The sequence below is a fragment of the Pan troglodytes genome, chromosome X, assembly GCF_028858775.2.
Source record: "Pan troglodytes isolate AG18354 chromosome X, NHGRI_mPanTro3-v2.0_pri, whole genome shotgun sequence".
Taxonomy (NCBI): Eukaryota; Metazoa; Chordata; class Mammalia; order Primates; family Hominidae; genus Pan; species Pan troglodytes.
The window spans coordinates 95,233,062-95,248,732 of record NC_072421.2 but is presented as its reverse complement, the minus strand read 5'-3'; the positions used below and the strand labels follow the sequence as shown (position 1 = coordinate 95,248,732).

Below are 15,671 nucleotides of genomic sequence, written 5' to 3'. Positions count from 1 at the left end.
TATTTCCCCTGAAAACAGCCATTTGTAAGCAGCAAATGTCATCAAGAATGAGCAAATGTGGTGTTCATTTCCTATACATTCAGCATGAGATAGTCTTCTGAGAAAGTATATGTATATCGGATGTTTTGTTTCATCATGTTTAAACAACAGTGAAAATCCTACAGCAAGGGTGATCGCAATTATTTTTATAATCTGGATTTGTATCTCTCTCTGTCCCTTTTCTGCTTTCTCCATCTCCCGAGGATCTTTCTTTGTGAATGCAACAGTGTTTGTATGTGTAATGTGTGTGTGTTTATCTTCTCCTCTTTTTTCTTTCTCTTCTTTCTCCGCCTTATGTCTGCCTATTTTTGCCTCATTATGAAGGTTTCTCTTAGCTTTAGAATATATAACTGTTTGTCTCAGTTTTTCTCTGGCTCTAGTAGTCTCTTGTCTGCTATCCTCTACGTATCTTTCTTTTTGCTCTTTCCCCTTGCTGAATTTCTACCCACCTTTAAAGGACCGAAGGACAATACTCACTGTCCCTTAAAGCTTTCCTTGACACTCCCTCCCTACTCCTTCCTGACCCTCTACTCCCTGTACTTGCCTCTCTTGTAGCCCTTTCACATGGGACTGTAATCTGCAGTGAGAAGAGATGGTATAGTTGACCATGTCTGCTCTCAGAGCCAGTCACACATAATGTCTAAGGCAGCTGAAGAGCACAGGAAGGAACCTCTAATTAAAATGAGCTTTACTCGGGTGCTTCAATGCTCATAAATTTATTGTTGGAGCTTTGGCCTATTGCTACTAGGATTGGAAGGAAGGCATGCTTCTCTTTGTCCATGATCTTGAACGTCGGGTCTAAACCAATGGTCTCTGCACTGGCATAATAGTTTCTCAGCTAACTTGTCGGGTAGAAGCATACACCTTTCCCTGAATACACCAATCCCCTGCTCCTTGACATTGCAGACACTGCACTTATATGTCAGAATGATGTGCTTTAAACTTCGCTGTGTGTCAGAATCCCTGGGGAAGCTTGTTAGAAATACAAATGCCTAGATCCTACCCCGGAATCAAACTTGGGGAGGGGAGTTCTGGGTGTTTGTATTTCTAACAAGCTCCCCAGGGCATTATGATGCTCGGTCAAGGTTGAAAATCAATCATTAGAGAAGAATTTCTGTGAGTTAAGCATTGATCTCTTCCTGGACCTCATTTAAAGTAAAAATACTTTTAGAAGAGCATCATAGTAAGAATCGAATGCCTCGGAATAAATGAGTTCGTTTACTACGAGGGTTCTTATAGGCATGAAGGAAAGCAATAAATAAGTGTTTAGCACACCCTTTGTGCTGGACACTGTGCTCCCACACTGTGTGGTTGTTAGGAGGACCTTCCATTCCCATGGTCTCATGAGTAACATTCCTTCTGCTATGGTAACACTCTGAAATTCTCTTCCCAACCTTACTCACTTTCATCCCATGCGTAGGGTTGTCAGATAAAATACTGGATGCTCCATTAAACTTGAATTTCAGATAAATAATAGATAATGTTGATAGTAAAAGTATACCCTACACACTACCTGGGGCATACTTACACTAAAAATTATTTATTGTTTATCTGAAATTCAAATTTAACTGTGTATTCTGTATTTTTATATCTTAAATCTGGCAATCCTACCCATGGGAGGAGAAGTGAATTATCTGAACCGGTCCATTGGTCCATGGTTTGCAATTAGGTAGAGCTAAGAGGACATTATGGGTAAGTTCGTCTGCTCTGTAGACCCAAATTCCTTCAGAGGAATCATCTTAAAGACTAGAGGAGAAGAGGAGAAAATAACTAAAACCATTTGGCTGCATATCAAAGTTATACCATTGAGTTCAGTGTTATCAGTAATAAGGCTATTTTCATCTTCATTTGCCTTAAGCCTGTATCTTATTTCTCAGTTAGCTTTGAAATCAGGTATTATTTCTCCCTCCAACAACCACAATGGTTATCTTATTTACCCTAATTTTCACAGGACCTCTATGAGGTAGCTACTGTAATCCCCATATTACAATTAAAAAAAAAATGATGGGGCACTGAAGTAGGGAATGGAAGGAGCAAAATTCAAACTTTGCAACACATGATTTGGCCTCAGGCATTTGATGGGGGTAGATATTTTCATTTCATGAAAGTGAAACTGATATCTGAATCTGTGTTTGATTTGGCTGTTAAAACATACTGGCCTTAAATCATGAGAAAAGAAAAACCCTTCAGTACTAATGGTGCCTTTATCCAATTTGACAAACAGAAAAGGGAAGTATTGTCCTTTAACTCTCATCCTATGCTTTATGAATGCACAAATAATTTTTTTATAAACAACAAGGCCACTGACTAAGATAAAAGGCAGCCTGCCTAAGGGAAAAAAATCCCCCTCTTCAAACATCAATTAGAAACGTTTATTAGTGGCATTCGATTGACAGTTCACATTTATTTCCAAGAAAATAGAATGAATCCTCTTTAGGCTAGAAGGTTTAAAAGGCTGCAGGTAGGATGTAGTGCTTCAGAGTAATTGCTAAAGACAAGTGACCTTTGGAATCTAGCATTAGTCAGTTGCGGGAAGAAAAAGAGAACACAGGCAAAAGACCTGTTCAAAACTCATCTTTAGATTTATTCAACGGCCCTTCATTTTAAGCCGTGAATATATACAATGCATAAGTATTAGCTTTCTGCATAAATTAAGGTAAGGTAGGCATAAGCAGTCACTTGAAAAATGATTGAATATTGACTCTCAAATGTGGATCTGAATATGAGTCTGTATATCTGGGTCTGGATCTTTAAGTGAGAATCCTGCTGTGTGTGTTCAGATGTTTCTATACACACCTGCTAAGCTTAACCCTGTAGCTTGTGAGTTTTATCTCTCCTTTTCTATTATGGTACAAATAAAACAAAGACACCTGATGTCAGGCCTGTTCAGCTGGAGTCACTAATGTAAGGTGTCTACAGGCTCAGCCCTGCCAAGTGATTAAGCTAGTCCTGACCAGGGCAGAAAATATATTGGAAGTTTCAACCATATTAGTAGATGGGGACTAAAGTTATTGTTGTTTCCTAGACTAGACCCATTATCTTGCGTGCTGGGCATGACCCTTGGAGATCTGGGTGCTGCTTCCCTACCCTACCTTCCAGATTACATCTCTCCCCTCTCAATTCCCTTCTGAACCAAGCTCAAGGTCAGCCTGCCTCCCTGGATGTTTTACATTGGAGTTTCAAGTCATGTCTTCAGAGGTAAGCCCTGTACCCTCCTCTTGCATTATCATTTATCTCTTCATTGTCTTGTAGCTATTCTTCATTTTCTGTGTATTGAATTTCATACTAGTTCTCACCAGATCAATGATCATTTCCTAATATCAGGCCTGTTGATGCTCATCACAGAGAATTTTCACCCTCTCTGACTGTGATTGTGCAAACATTAAAGTACACAGGGTGTTTGCCTCAACTACAAAAAGCTCACTCACCATACCTGTATTAGTCCATTCTCATACTGGTATGAAGAAATATCTGAAACTGGGTATTTTATAAAGAAACAGAGTTTTAATGGACCCACAGTTCCACACGGCTGGGGAGGCCTCACAATTATGGCCCAAGGCGAAGGAGGAGCAAAGGCACATCTGACATGGCAGCAGGCAAGAGAGCGTGTGCAGGGAAACTGCCCTTTATAAAACCATCAGATCTCATGAGACTTATTCACTATCATGAGAACAGCATGGAAAAAAACTGCCCCCCATGATTCAATTACCTCCCACCAGGTCCCTCCCATGACATGTGGGGATTATGGGAGCTACAATTCAAGGTGAGATTTTGTAGGTGACACAGCCAAATCTTATCAATACCTCTGTTGCTCTGGCTATCACGCAAACCCACGTGATAAAAACATTCTGGCTTAAGTAGACCCCAACATGGCATTGGCTGCTGTGGTAAGAGCGCTTCTTTTGGTATGCTGTGGTTTTAAGCAGAAATAAGAATATCTTCTTGATTGAGAGAGATTTTTCTCCATTCCTCAAATGTCCTTTTGTGGGTTGCTTCTAGCCTTCTCATAGGCTTGGGGGATCTGAGCCAAATTTTTTCTTTACCAGCATGAGTCTTGGGCAAATTGTGAAATATTTTCCCGTGGTGCCATTCACCTTCTTTCCTGGATAATAATAACCATGAAGATAAGTGATGTTTGTCGTGTTTCCCAAATCCAACCACCATGCTAAGTTCTTCACGGGCATTATCTCATGTTAGCCTCAGCAAAATTTTAAATGTAGAATTAAAGTTCAGGACTGCAGAGACCTTACCTGGCCTTGTTATCTGGTATCCCCAGTCCCTAGCACAGTGCCTAGCAAATAGATGGCCCTCAAATTTGTTGAATAAATGAAATTGAGTTCTATTGTTAACCCTCTGTTTTACAGATGAACGAAATGAGGGTCAGAGAAGTTAAGTGACTACTCCAATGTCACATAACTAACTAGTCAGTGGTAGACTCAGGACTGAGATTTAAATCCATCTCACTCCAAAACCTGCATTCTCAACCACTGTGCCCCTTTTCAGCAAACGTATTTCCACCCATGGGGTACCCAAGAGCCCCTTAACTTCCACTGGAGAATCCCAATTGAGCTATCGACCTGAAGCCTATGATCCCTTTATGACATCAAAGAGACCTGCATCATAAATGCAATCAGCTCTGTCAGCTAATTTATGCTAAGGAGCTTCTGGATTGACTCCTGTGTGAACTTTAGCGTTTCAATCCAGTCACTTAAAGAGATGATAAAGGGTAGCAATTCCAGGCAATATGGTGAGCCACTGAAGAAATGAATTTGGTTCAGGACATTCCAACAGAACCTTTTGAATCACGACACATAGATCACAATACGTAGTCCTTGTATTTAGGTACATTATGACACACACTCACTTTTTCTCTACATTTAGCACATCAGCATAGAAATGTGGTGAAGTAATCTCCTAGTGATATAAAGTAAGAAGTAATGCACTGCAATAAAATATCACATGTGACAGGACACCAAACGGGGTTTTGTTAGGAGGTGGGGAGAAGAGTGGTACAAAGCTGAATCAGGCAAGGTCCCTACCCTTCATAGGCTTACAATTTGGTTGGAGAGTTAAGGCAATTTAAGAGTGAAATCTGGCTGGGCGCGGTGGCTAACGCCTGTAATCCCACCACTTTCAGAGGCCGAGGCGGGGGGATCACGAGGTCAGGAGATCGAGACCATCCTGGCTAACATGATGAAACCCCTTTTCTACTAAAAATACAAAAAATTAGCCGGGCGTGGTGGCGGGCGCCTGTAGTCCCAGCTACTCGGGAGGCTGAGGCAAGAGAGTGGCGTGAACCCGGGAGGCAGAGCTTGCAGTGAGCCGAGATCGTGCCACTGCAGTCCAGCCTGGGCGACTGAGCGAGACTCCGTCTCAAAAAAAAAAAAGAGTGAAATCGATTCCATAATACATGAGCTGTCACAAGGCTGCCTGTGATTAACTTCCAAATGAGTAGTCCAGTCAATGAAGGCTGAGCTCAAAGGCATGAGACTTCAGTGTGGACTGCGAAGGCTTCATTGCTTAGTTGACATCTCAGAAAGTTGCTTCCTTGCCTCCTGGTATTAGCCTGTTATTTTCAAAGCACTTACCACTCAAATAATGTTTTTTTGCTTTGTTTTGTTTTTGTTTTTGTTTTTGTTTCTTCTGAATGGTCTTTAGAATATTTCTCCTTTCAAAACAGTAACCCGTCTTTGGGATAAAGCAATGGAGTAAACTTCAGCTAATGACTTCCTTGTTTAGCTTCTATTTCTCTATGTATGAGAAGGAGAATCAAACACAACTGTTCTGAAAATTGCATATCAGATTCATCTATTACAAATACAGATTCCCGGGCCCTATACCAAAACTACCAAATCAGAATTCCAGGAACTTTTATTTGAAAAAACAAAAATGAAATATATATGTTTGCATTTTGAAATATTTATACATGAGATTTGGATGAAATATAAATGAAATAAGATTAAACATGGGTGGTTAATTGTGTAAGTTGGGTGGTAAGTATCTAAGAGTTCTTCATGACAGGCTGTCATTTTTTGTTTGTTTGAATTTTTTGTAATAAGAGTTTAACAAAACTACAAACAAAAGTCTACATTTGTCAAAAGTCCCCTGGGTAATTCAGATGCAGCTGGTTTGCAGACTGGCATTAAGGAGTCTCTAGACAAGATTATGTCTCAAAGCTTTTTCAGCTAAGACATACTGGTTTTCTACAAGGAGGATGAGACCTGAACAGGACAAATTAGGAAGTGCTGTCTTGGTTAAGAATATATGTTGGTTTTTCTGGGGATAAATTTAGATGTAACTATCAAAGGTGGAGACAGAAACAGAGAGAACAGACAGAAAAAAAAATACTGGCTGTTATTCTGCATAGAGCTAATGTCCAGGATTTTAGCTAGTCTGGAGGTCTTTTCAATCAAGATAACCAATAAATAAAGAGCCAAGAAGCTCCTTTGGAACAGTTAGTAATGGCATCACTCAAATAAAAACAAAGAGTGATGATGTTAATACCTTGTAGCATTCTTCTAAACGCATCTCTGTTATCTCATTTGATGCTCATACCTTAACCACAAGGTAAAGCAGGGAGGATGGATGAGATCACTTGGGAGAGGCATTTCCAACTCTCATGTTCTAAAATTCAGGAGGGTTATATTGGCATGGCAAGTTTTATCATTCTCATTTTACAGATGTGGCCATGGAGGTTCAAAGAAATAGAGTCAAAGTTTCTTTTAAGCCACTTTGATTCTGTAGATCAGCTGAACCTACCAATATTTGGAAAGTCTTACAAATTAGGTTTCACCAGTCCAGATACCTCATAATACAAAGAAATCTTTCAGAGATAGAGAATTTAAATTTTGAAAAATCAGCATGAGACATTATATTTCTTAGCTTAATTTAGGTAAAGTTTCCTGGCCTTGAAATAATAACTGCTAGAAAGTTGAATCTTGGGGGATACTATCCCAAGAAGTAAGGGAAATGGTGGTACTGTCCCCAAACTTTGAACAGATCTGGTGTAGAGGCAGATTTACTCAGAAGAGGTACATTTAATCACATCTGAGCATACAAAGCATACTTAAAGGCTTCTACTGAAACATTTGACAAAAATTGTTTTCCAACTGAAGAGTTAAGTGTGGTTCTGGGTGCGAGTTTCCCTCACCAGAGCTTTGAGTGACTACGTGTAGCTTTTCTTTAATTCCTAGCAGTGACGTTTTTGTCAATCAAATATTTTACATATATCACCTGGAAATTTGCCTGTCCTTTCACAGATTGTCATCAGGCTTTCCTATACATAAGATAGCATCATAGTGTTGATGCAGTTGATAGCAGCAAGTCTGAAGAAATAACAGTATCTCATTGAGGTCTAAAGCTTTTCTGAAAGAAAGTAAAGTTGATCTTGTAAATATCATTAGACTAGGAATGAAGAGACCTGGTTTCTTATCTTTGTTCAGCCTCTATTTGCTCTACATTGACAACTGGACTTCAGAACATTTTAAAAAGTTGATCCATGTGTTAGGCACAGTCAAGTTACACAGAATAGTGACATGCTCAGCACATCTCAGTCAATCAAAGTTTATTTTAAATAAACTACACAAGCCATCTAAAGAACTTCACCACTGTTCATCATACAACAGTAAGCTGTCCTCTCACTAGGAGCTCTGCTATTAGGTTAGCTCAGCTATTCTGTTTCTGCTTTTACTTCTATGACTACTGACCAATGGGCTGATATTTTGAGTCTCAAATTGAAAATCCCTTTGAGTGAGGATCTGATTGGTTAGAATTCTTATGCCACTCCACCCCATAGGCCACTGGTCAGCCTATAAATACTGCCTTTGGGTCTAGTGTCGATCCACAGTCCAGTTATCCATGGCAAAGGAGCTGGGTACTGTAGTAACTTATCATCTGATCTCACTGATTACCTCATTTAAAAAAAAATCCTCATGCATATTTTAATGGAGATTGGGAAAAGAGAGTAGGCAAGGAATAATTATATCAAATGGACACTTTCCAAACATTTTGTAAATGAATTTTCAGGAAATGAAGAGATTATTTTACATAACAGATGGTCTTATTGAGAAACTTAAAATTATATATTGAACAAAACCTGGGTATCACCAAGGAAATAAATTTTCCAATATGCTTCCTAATCACAGAGACTAATGGACATATGTACAAGTTAACAGAGGATGGGTTGAGATTATCTGAAAAGTATGGCACTTTGGATATTTTCTTTTTATACTTTCATATTAACACTACTTTTGTTTGAATTTTATTCCATTTACAAGTTAAAACTAAAAAGGAAAAGTCATAACACATACATACAAGGCATACTCATTTGAAAAAATCATTGTATTAAAAGGACTTTAGGCCGGGCGTGGTGGCTCACACCTGTAATCCCAGCACTTTGGGAGGCCGAGGCGGGCGGATCACAAGGTCAGGAGATCGAGACCATCCTGGCTAACACGGTAAAACCCCGTCTCTACTAAAAATACAAAAAATTAGCTGGGCGTGGCGGCGGGCGCCTGTAGTCCCAGCTGCTGAGGAGGCTGAGGCAGGAGAATGGCGTGAACCCGGGAGGCGGAGCTTGCAGTGAGCCGAGATCGCGCCTCTGCAGTCCAGCCTGGGCGACAGAGCAAGACTCCGTCTCAAAATAAATAAATAAATAAATAAATAAATAAACAAATAAATAGATAAATAAAATAAAATGGCTTTGCAAAACCTGCTGAAAGCTACTCAAATTACTCAGATCCACAGAGCTTGCCAACAGCATCTCACGTGTTGAAGAATATCACTTATTACATCATTGGAAAGGACAGTTAAAATAGTCACAATTGAAAAAAAATCCAATTAGCAGAATATTTAGACAGTTAGAGTAATTGTGAGGCCAGTTATGCCTATGGTCTTCCTGCGGCATGCCTTTTCTCAGATGGATTATATGGTCAGTATGTGATATTACAATGTTTGGAAAATTATGACCAATTAGAAAATCATTTGAATTATCCAGTTGCTCTGTAGTTAAGGTTTTTTTTTTTTTTGACAGAAACATTAGTATGTTATGCCTCTATCCATCTGGAGTCATAGGATTTATGTGGAGTTTACTTATGCTGGGAGCAATAGGGACAAGGAGTCAATATACTTCAACTCTTGAACCTCAGATGTGATTTTAGCTGAAGCTTTCCAGGTTGTTGATGTGGCTTTTATGTAAAATGGTGGCACCACTCTTGTGAAATTCTGAATGGCATCTGGGCTAAGAAATGACACATCACACTACACTAGCAACCCATTCATCCCCCCATCACTGTCACCAGCAATATCTTGTTACCATTCCTCCTCGATTTCACTTCAAGAACTATAATTACATGCATATCAGAAGGAGTGGGATGGATAACTTACTCAAAGTAAAATTACTCAGTGTTTAATATAGAAGGCATTTGCTAGTTAAGGTGATAGCTAACAAGATTTGATAATGCTGAACTGCAACTTAATGACTTGAACAAGGATCCCATCTTTACCATGATGCCCGGGTGACTTCTAGAAACAAGCTAACTATTCAGTGCAAAGGCCAATGGGCAGGAGCCATCAGCATCAGGCTTGTCTCATCCCCTGGCGGATGGAGCTGGCCAAAAGCTTAAAGGTTAAGTGGGTAGGTTTTGAGTCCTATTACCTTGACCGGGGTTTTCCCTCTAGGGTAGTTTGAACTCATGTCACACACACACACTCCTACACAGTCAAGACAGTGTTAGCTTTGGGAAGAAACTAGAGAAGTTTAGATCATTGTGGTCTGCTCTGGGAAGGAACAGAAGGGATTCATCCTGCCCATTTCTTAACATACGTTTATTAAGGGCTTGCTGTATGCTGATCATTATGCTAGATGCAGAGGATATAGTGACAAGCAAAAATAGATATGCTTTGGGTCCTCAGGGAGCTTGCCATCTACAAGAGAAGATGGGCATTGATTGAATAATTACAGTAATAATAATGACTGTGTAATCACAAACTGATACAAGTATTCTGAGGAAAAGTAACATGATTCTCTGAAAACATATAGCAATGAAAGCTGACTTAGAGTGGGAAGCCAGGGAGGTATCTCTGTGGAAGAGACATTTGAGCTAAGATTCAAAAGATAAGTAGGGGTTAACTAAGTGTGTGTCTGAGTGGGTACATGGGGTTAGGAGGGGATGCTGAGAAGAACATTCCAAATTGATGAAAGAGCTTATGCACAGGTTCTGCAGCAGAAGGAACTGTTCCTAGTCATGGAACTGAAAGAAAGGGGGCATATAAAACAAGATGAGGCTGGAAGGGTAGTTGGGAGTAGACTATGCAGGGCCTTGTAGATCCTAATCAAGCTTTTGGCCCTTATCCTACGATAAACACAGGTGTGATCTTTAAAAAATAAAATTCTAGTGTATCACTCACCTGAATAAAACCTTTCAATTGTTTTCTGTTGAATGTGGAAAATAGACTATTGGGCAGCATCAGAGGAAGTGGGGAACTGGGTAAGAGACTAGGGCAATAATCCAAGTGAGAGAAATAGTAGATGAGACCTTGAGTGGACTAAACAAAGAATTTTGTCAATGAATAAATCAGCAAAGAATTAATTGGCACCTATCTAAATATGCATGGCTAGCTCTACTTATCATCTTGAAGGGAGATTCATCCTCAGCCTCCCACCTCTCTTTTTGGCAGCCTGGCTTCTGTCCAAGTATCAAGACTTCCAATTTAATGAAGCTGAATTAATATGGTGTTACTTTATTAAAAGTATTAGCATTTAAGAAAATTCAGAGAAAGAATTGATTCAAGTGGTGTTAATTCATGTTTTCTTATAAAACATTTTTTGTCAGTCTATGACCCAAAAAAGTTAATGCCTCAGAGTCCCCTGGCAGTTGGAGGGGTAGACAGAGGGAGGCCTTATTTTAAAAATTAAATTCCTGGGCTTCACCCCAGACCTCGTAAATCAGAATTTGAGGTGGAGCTCGGGAAAGGGCATGCTTAACAGGCTCCCCAGGTGATCGCGATGAACATTAAAGTTTGAGAACTACTGTTTATGGAGGCTATTTTGGAGATTGATTTTGAACAAGGAAAATGACTATAACAGAGATGAAAGAAGAGGGTAATCCAGGTTGATGGTGGTCCTGGGAAAATGTCAACAAGTGAGAATTAGCTAGCTGAGTATAAGGGAACAATAGTAAGTAAACTGATTTGCCAGGGTGCAGGAGCCTTGTTGGGAGCAATGAGACATTACTCTGAGTAGGAAAAGGGAGAAGGGACAGCATGCCTTAGAGCAATTTCTGTAATCCCAGAGTCATGGGTTGAGGGGCCTGTAGGACTGTAAACTTGGAATTTCACTCTCTTATGAAATGAAGGGGACATTAACACCATTTATTAGTCATTGCTATGGTCTGAAGGTTTATGTGCCCCCGAAATTCATGTTGAAATCCTAACCCCCAAGGTGATAGTATTAAGGGGCAGAGCCTGTGGGTGGTGATGGGGTCATGAAGTGGAATCCCTTATGATTGGGATTAGTGCCTTCACAAAAGAGATACCCCTTTCACTATGTGAGAACACTATGTGAGAACAGAAAAACACCATCTATGAATTAGAAAGTGGACCCTCATTGGACTCCAAATCTGCCAGTACCTTGATCTTGAACCTCCCATCCTCCAGAACTATGAGAAGTAAATTTCTGTTGTTTACAAATCACCCAGTTTATGGTATTGTGTTATAGCAGCCTGAATGAATTAAGGCAGTCACGTGGAGATAATAGCCAACCTTACTGAGTTTGTACTATGTGCCAGACAGTTTGCTAAGTATCTTAAATGCATCACATCATGTATTCCTCACAACATCACTATGGGATAGATACTATAATTATCCCCATTTTATAAATAAAAAAAACTGAAGCACGGAGAGGTTAAATAACTTGCTCAAGGTCTTATAGCTGGTAAGTGGCTAAACCAGAAGTTTAAAACTGAGTCTGTCTCTAGAGATTGCACCTTTAATTACAGTGCTGAATCATTTGCATCAATTCTAACTCACACTCACAAGGTGGATAGACCTTTAAAGAAGGGCACCGGCATTCACTTGGACACAATAACCACTAGGTATAATGGAGGCTAGGCTCTGGGGATTCAAGGACAATTCAGGCCTTAATAAGGTTTGGTTAAGGCCTAGATAAGCACACAGTCTCATGCAGCACTCCTCACTTCTTGCTTTACAGATTGATGTAATCCCAGAATCATGGGTTGAGGGGGGTGTGATGAGGTAAGCGTAGCTGTTGAGAGTAAGCATTCAGGAACCTTACAGCAATTTAACAGAGTACTCTGGTGTCTGTTGACTCTAAAAAAGATGGGAGCTTTTATTTTGCATGACTTTTTTCCATTATATTTATCTAGTAATTGATTTTTATTGTATTTTACAGAAACTTAGATAGATTAAAAATTGAAATGAAGTAAAACAAAACAAAATACTTGATTCTTCACTCCAGATGCATGGATCTATTGATTACAAAAAGAAATGTAAACAACTAACAATACAAAGGTATTTTCAAGTTCAGGTGCGGCTGGTAGGCTGACCAGTGGAGCTGAGCTGAACCTTTATTTTGACATGGCAACCTCTTCCAAGTTACTGAATCAATCCTCTTGAGGATGATTATGACAGCCAGATTAGAATGTGAAACCAGTCCCTTTTTAGTAGTATTAGATTCTTAGAGGTCATGCATGCAGTTCTGGGCAATTACTGTCAGTTTAAACATTCAAGAAGAAAGAAAGAAGTGTATAATTAGTCAAGCAGAAGCATATAGAACCTGAGCAGTAAAGATTCTATGGGAAAATAGACAGAATGGGGGAACAGAGAAGGGAACTATTGTCATTTTCATTGACAGTATTCACAGTTGGGTGTTAAAATATCTTAGACACTTCCAGTTTGTACTTTGGCTAAAAACAGAGCAAGACATGGGGGAAATGATGGAGTAGCATTGTCTTCTTCTGGCACTATTTATTTATTCATTCATTCATTCGTTCGTTCGTTCAACAATTTATGTACCTGGCACTCTGCTTGGCACTTGCAGATACAAAGATTAACCAGATTATATCCCCATCCTCAAGGAGGTCACGGTTTAGGGGGACAGATGTGGAAACAGTTTTAAATATAATAAAACTTGATAGGTAATAATAGAGCCATGTTTCTCAAGGGGCTATATGTTTCAGAACCAGGGCCAGAGAGAAATAGTTTGAAAGATCCTATCAATATTATGCTACCTTATATCGCAGAGAAAAAATAGGCATATTGCTTTCTTAAAACAGGAAATAAAGATTCGTAAAAATGTGGCTGCTGGTAGGGATAAGATGAAGGCTATGGAAACCAGGAGCCTGAACTCTCCACTGGGGATGAATGTCCATTCCAGTGTCTTTGCAAGGGTCAGGGGAGGGGGAGAAATGGTAGGACATGCAAGATGTTGATCATAAAAGGGCATAGGTTTAAGGAAGTCAAGAAACACTTTTGAATTTAGGTATAAAGAAATACCTATGGGAACTATCCAGGCTAAAATACTACCTGGGGTTGGAGGGAAAGAGACAGCTAAAGAAACTGCATTTAGGGCCACAAACCTTCAATAAGGAGTCAGAGTGTAAGAAATAAAGAGCAAATGAAGCAGGGGAAGAAAAAAGCCCTGGTGCCCCCTCTTTGCAAGCGCACGGCTACCCTGACATCCTTGGAAGTTAAAGAACAGTGAATGCTGTCTACAGCAACAGTGGTGCTGAGAGCCACAGCTCTCGGGGTATTTGGGATGTAGTGCTGGAAGCCCTGGCTTTCAAACATGGTTCTTTCACAAATAAGGTATGATCATCTCTGTAGACCTCATGGACTTACGAGGCTCAAACAAGTTGCTAGATGTAAAAGCATCTGTGAGCTCTTAAAGGATATGTGCTTGTGTGTCGACCCTCCCTGTCCCGCAACCCCACCCAAGATAATCAAAAAGCCCTCAAAGATAAGTGAGATAATTGAGTTAGAATGCAACAGGCCCCTCAGAAGGAAGTTAGAGTATGGAAATATTAATAAGAATGACCCATATTTGCTTCTTGCTGATAATACTTTTCTTTAAAGGAATGACACCAAGAGAGTCTGACTGTTGTAATGCCCTCAACTGTTGTAAGTGGGCTGCAGTGCCACATTTTTAGCAGCCAAGTACTTTGTTTCCAATTCAAAAGCAATAGTTCATTTTTTTGCAATTTCTTGCCAGAATCTGGAGAGAGACACCTATATAAATGTTGCATGAATACAATGATCATCTTCTTCCTATTGTTTGAGGCCGTATACCAGATATCAGCTCATGATGAGCTATTGGTCACATCTGGCCAAAGCCCTTCAGGAAACTTTGAGATTGAAATCACTGGTGGAGCAGAGTTCACAAAGGACCAAAGATGAAGAATGTAGTTTCTCTAAAAGTGAAATAATGGGACAATAACTGTCAGCCAAATGTCTCGGAGAGCTCACAGTCCCTTTTGATGAAATTCCATGTTTCTTACTTGAAAGGGCTGCACCCATGATTAGGACTTCCTGCTCTTGATCAGTGACTCAGACCTGAGTCAGTCAGAAAGCAAAACCGGGCCTGCCCAGCCAGTCCCATCAAGGAGAGAAGTAGACAGCTTCAGGGGAGGCAGGGGTGAGCAGAGCTGCCAAGAGCAAAAAGAAACCATTCATATCACCTTAGATACCGCGGCTCTTCCTACTCCAGGTGCTTCCTGGAGAGGTATAGATGCAAAACTATAGGAGTCTTTAGAAGAAGCAACCAGCCGGACTGTCTTGAAACGCGATCAGAAAGTAAGTAAAGTTGACATCCGGATATCTCAACTACCCTCTCTCCATCCTGGGCCCCTTCCTGGCCTTCCTGGCTGCTCAGGTTTCATCTCATTCCTGGCTCTCCTTTATGTCCTCTTGTCCTGTGTCCTGTTCCTAAATGTCTTCCCTAATTAAGTCCTGGTCTGGACAATTTATTAGAGCTAAGCAATTAATAGCTGCTAATGGCTTTGCTTCTGAACATGGGCTTTCTATCTTAAGGCACAGGAGTGAGTACAGTGGCAATTAGACATTGCGGGTGATCTCTCCCCTTCTATCACATGGACACCGTGGGTGACAGGCTGGCACTGTAGGGCAAAATTTCCATTGTGCTTCAGAGGTACAATATCGAACACAGTGTTATATTTTTCCTTTACCTCAGACCGAGAGAACTCAAAGAGTTAGACACTACAATTCCATATGTCAAGATTAAAGCAATTATTGTAAATTAGCTTAATCATTCCTCTATATGCCTTTAGCAGCAGTTTTTTTTTCCTATTGTCACTGCCAAATAAATGGAGGCTTGTAAATACAGATAAACTTACTTAACTTTTAAAGGATTGTCTATTCTCAAAGGTTCCAATGCTTTAATTAAAAATGTTCCCATGATATAAAAGAAAGCATCTGTGTTGTGGCAGTGTGAGATACAGGGAGAGCATGAATGAAATATGGAAAGGAAATCATGGCTAACGTGGCTGTCTTTTCATTTCGTCCACATATTTGTTAGTCTAATGACAGCAAGATCTACTCTTAGCATGGTCTCTGACTGATTTTGGAGCTCCTAAAGGCCAGAGAACAGGGAACAGCTT

General features: G+C 40.0%; 1 protein-coding gene across 1 annotated transcript in view; it reads left to right on the top strand.

The window, feature by feature from the left end:
• The window catches only part of LOC129138691 (early lymphoid activation gene protein), a 39,713-nt gene that overhangs the window by 10,627 nt on the left and 13,415 nt on the right, over nt 1-15,671 (top strand). The window contains exon 2 of the mRNA XM_054676488.1: nt 14,698-14,847. Within this exon, the coding sequence (XP_054532463.1) occupies nt 14,698-14,847 (150 nt within the window). The remainder of the gene's footprint in view (nt 1-14,697; nt 14,848-15,671) is intronic.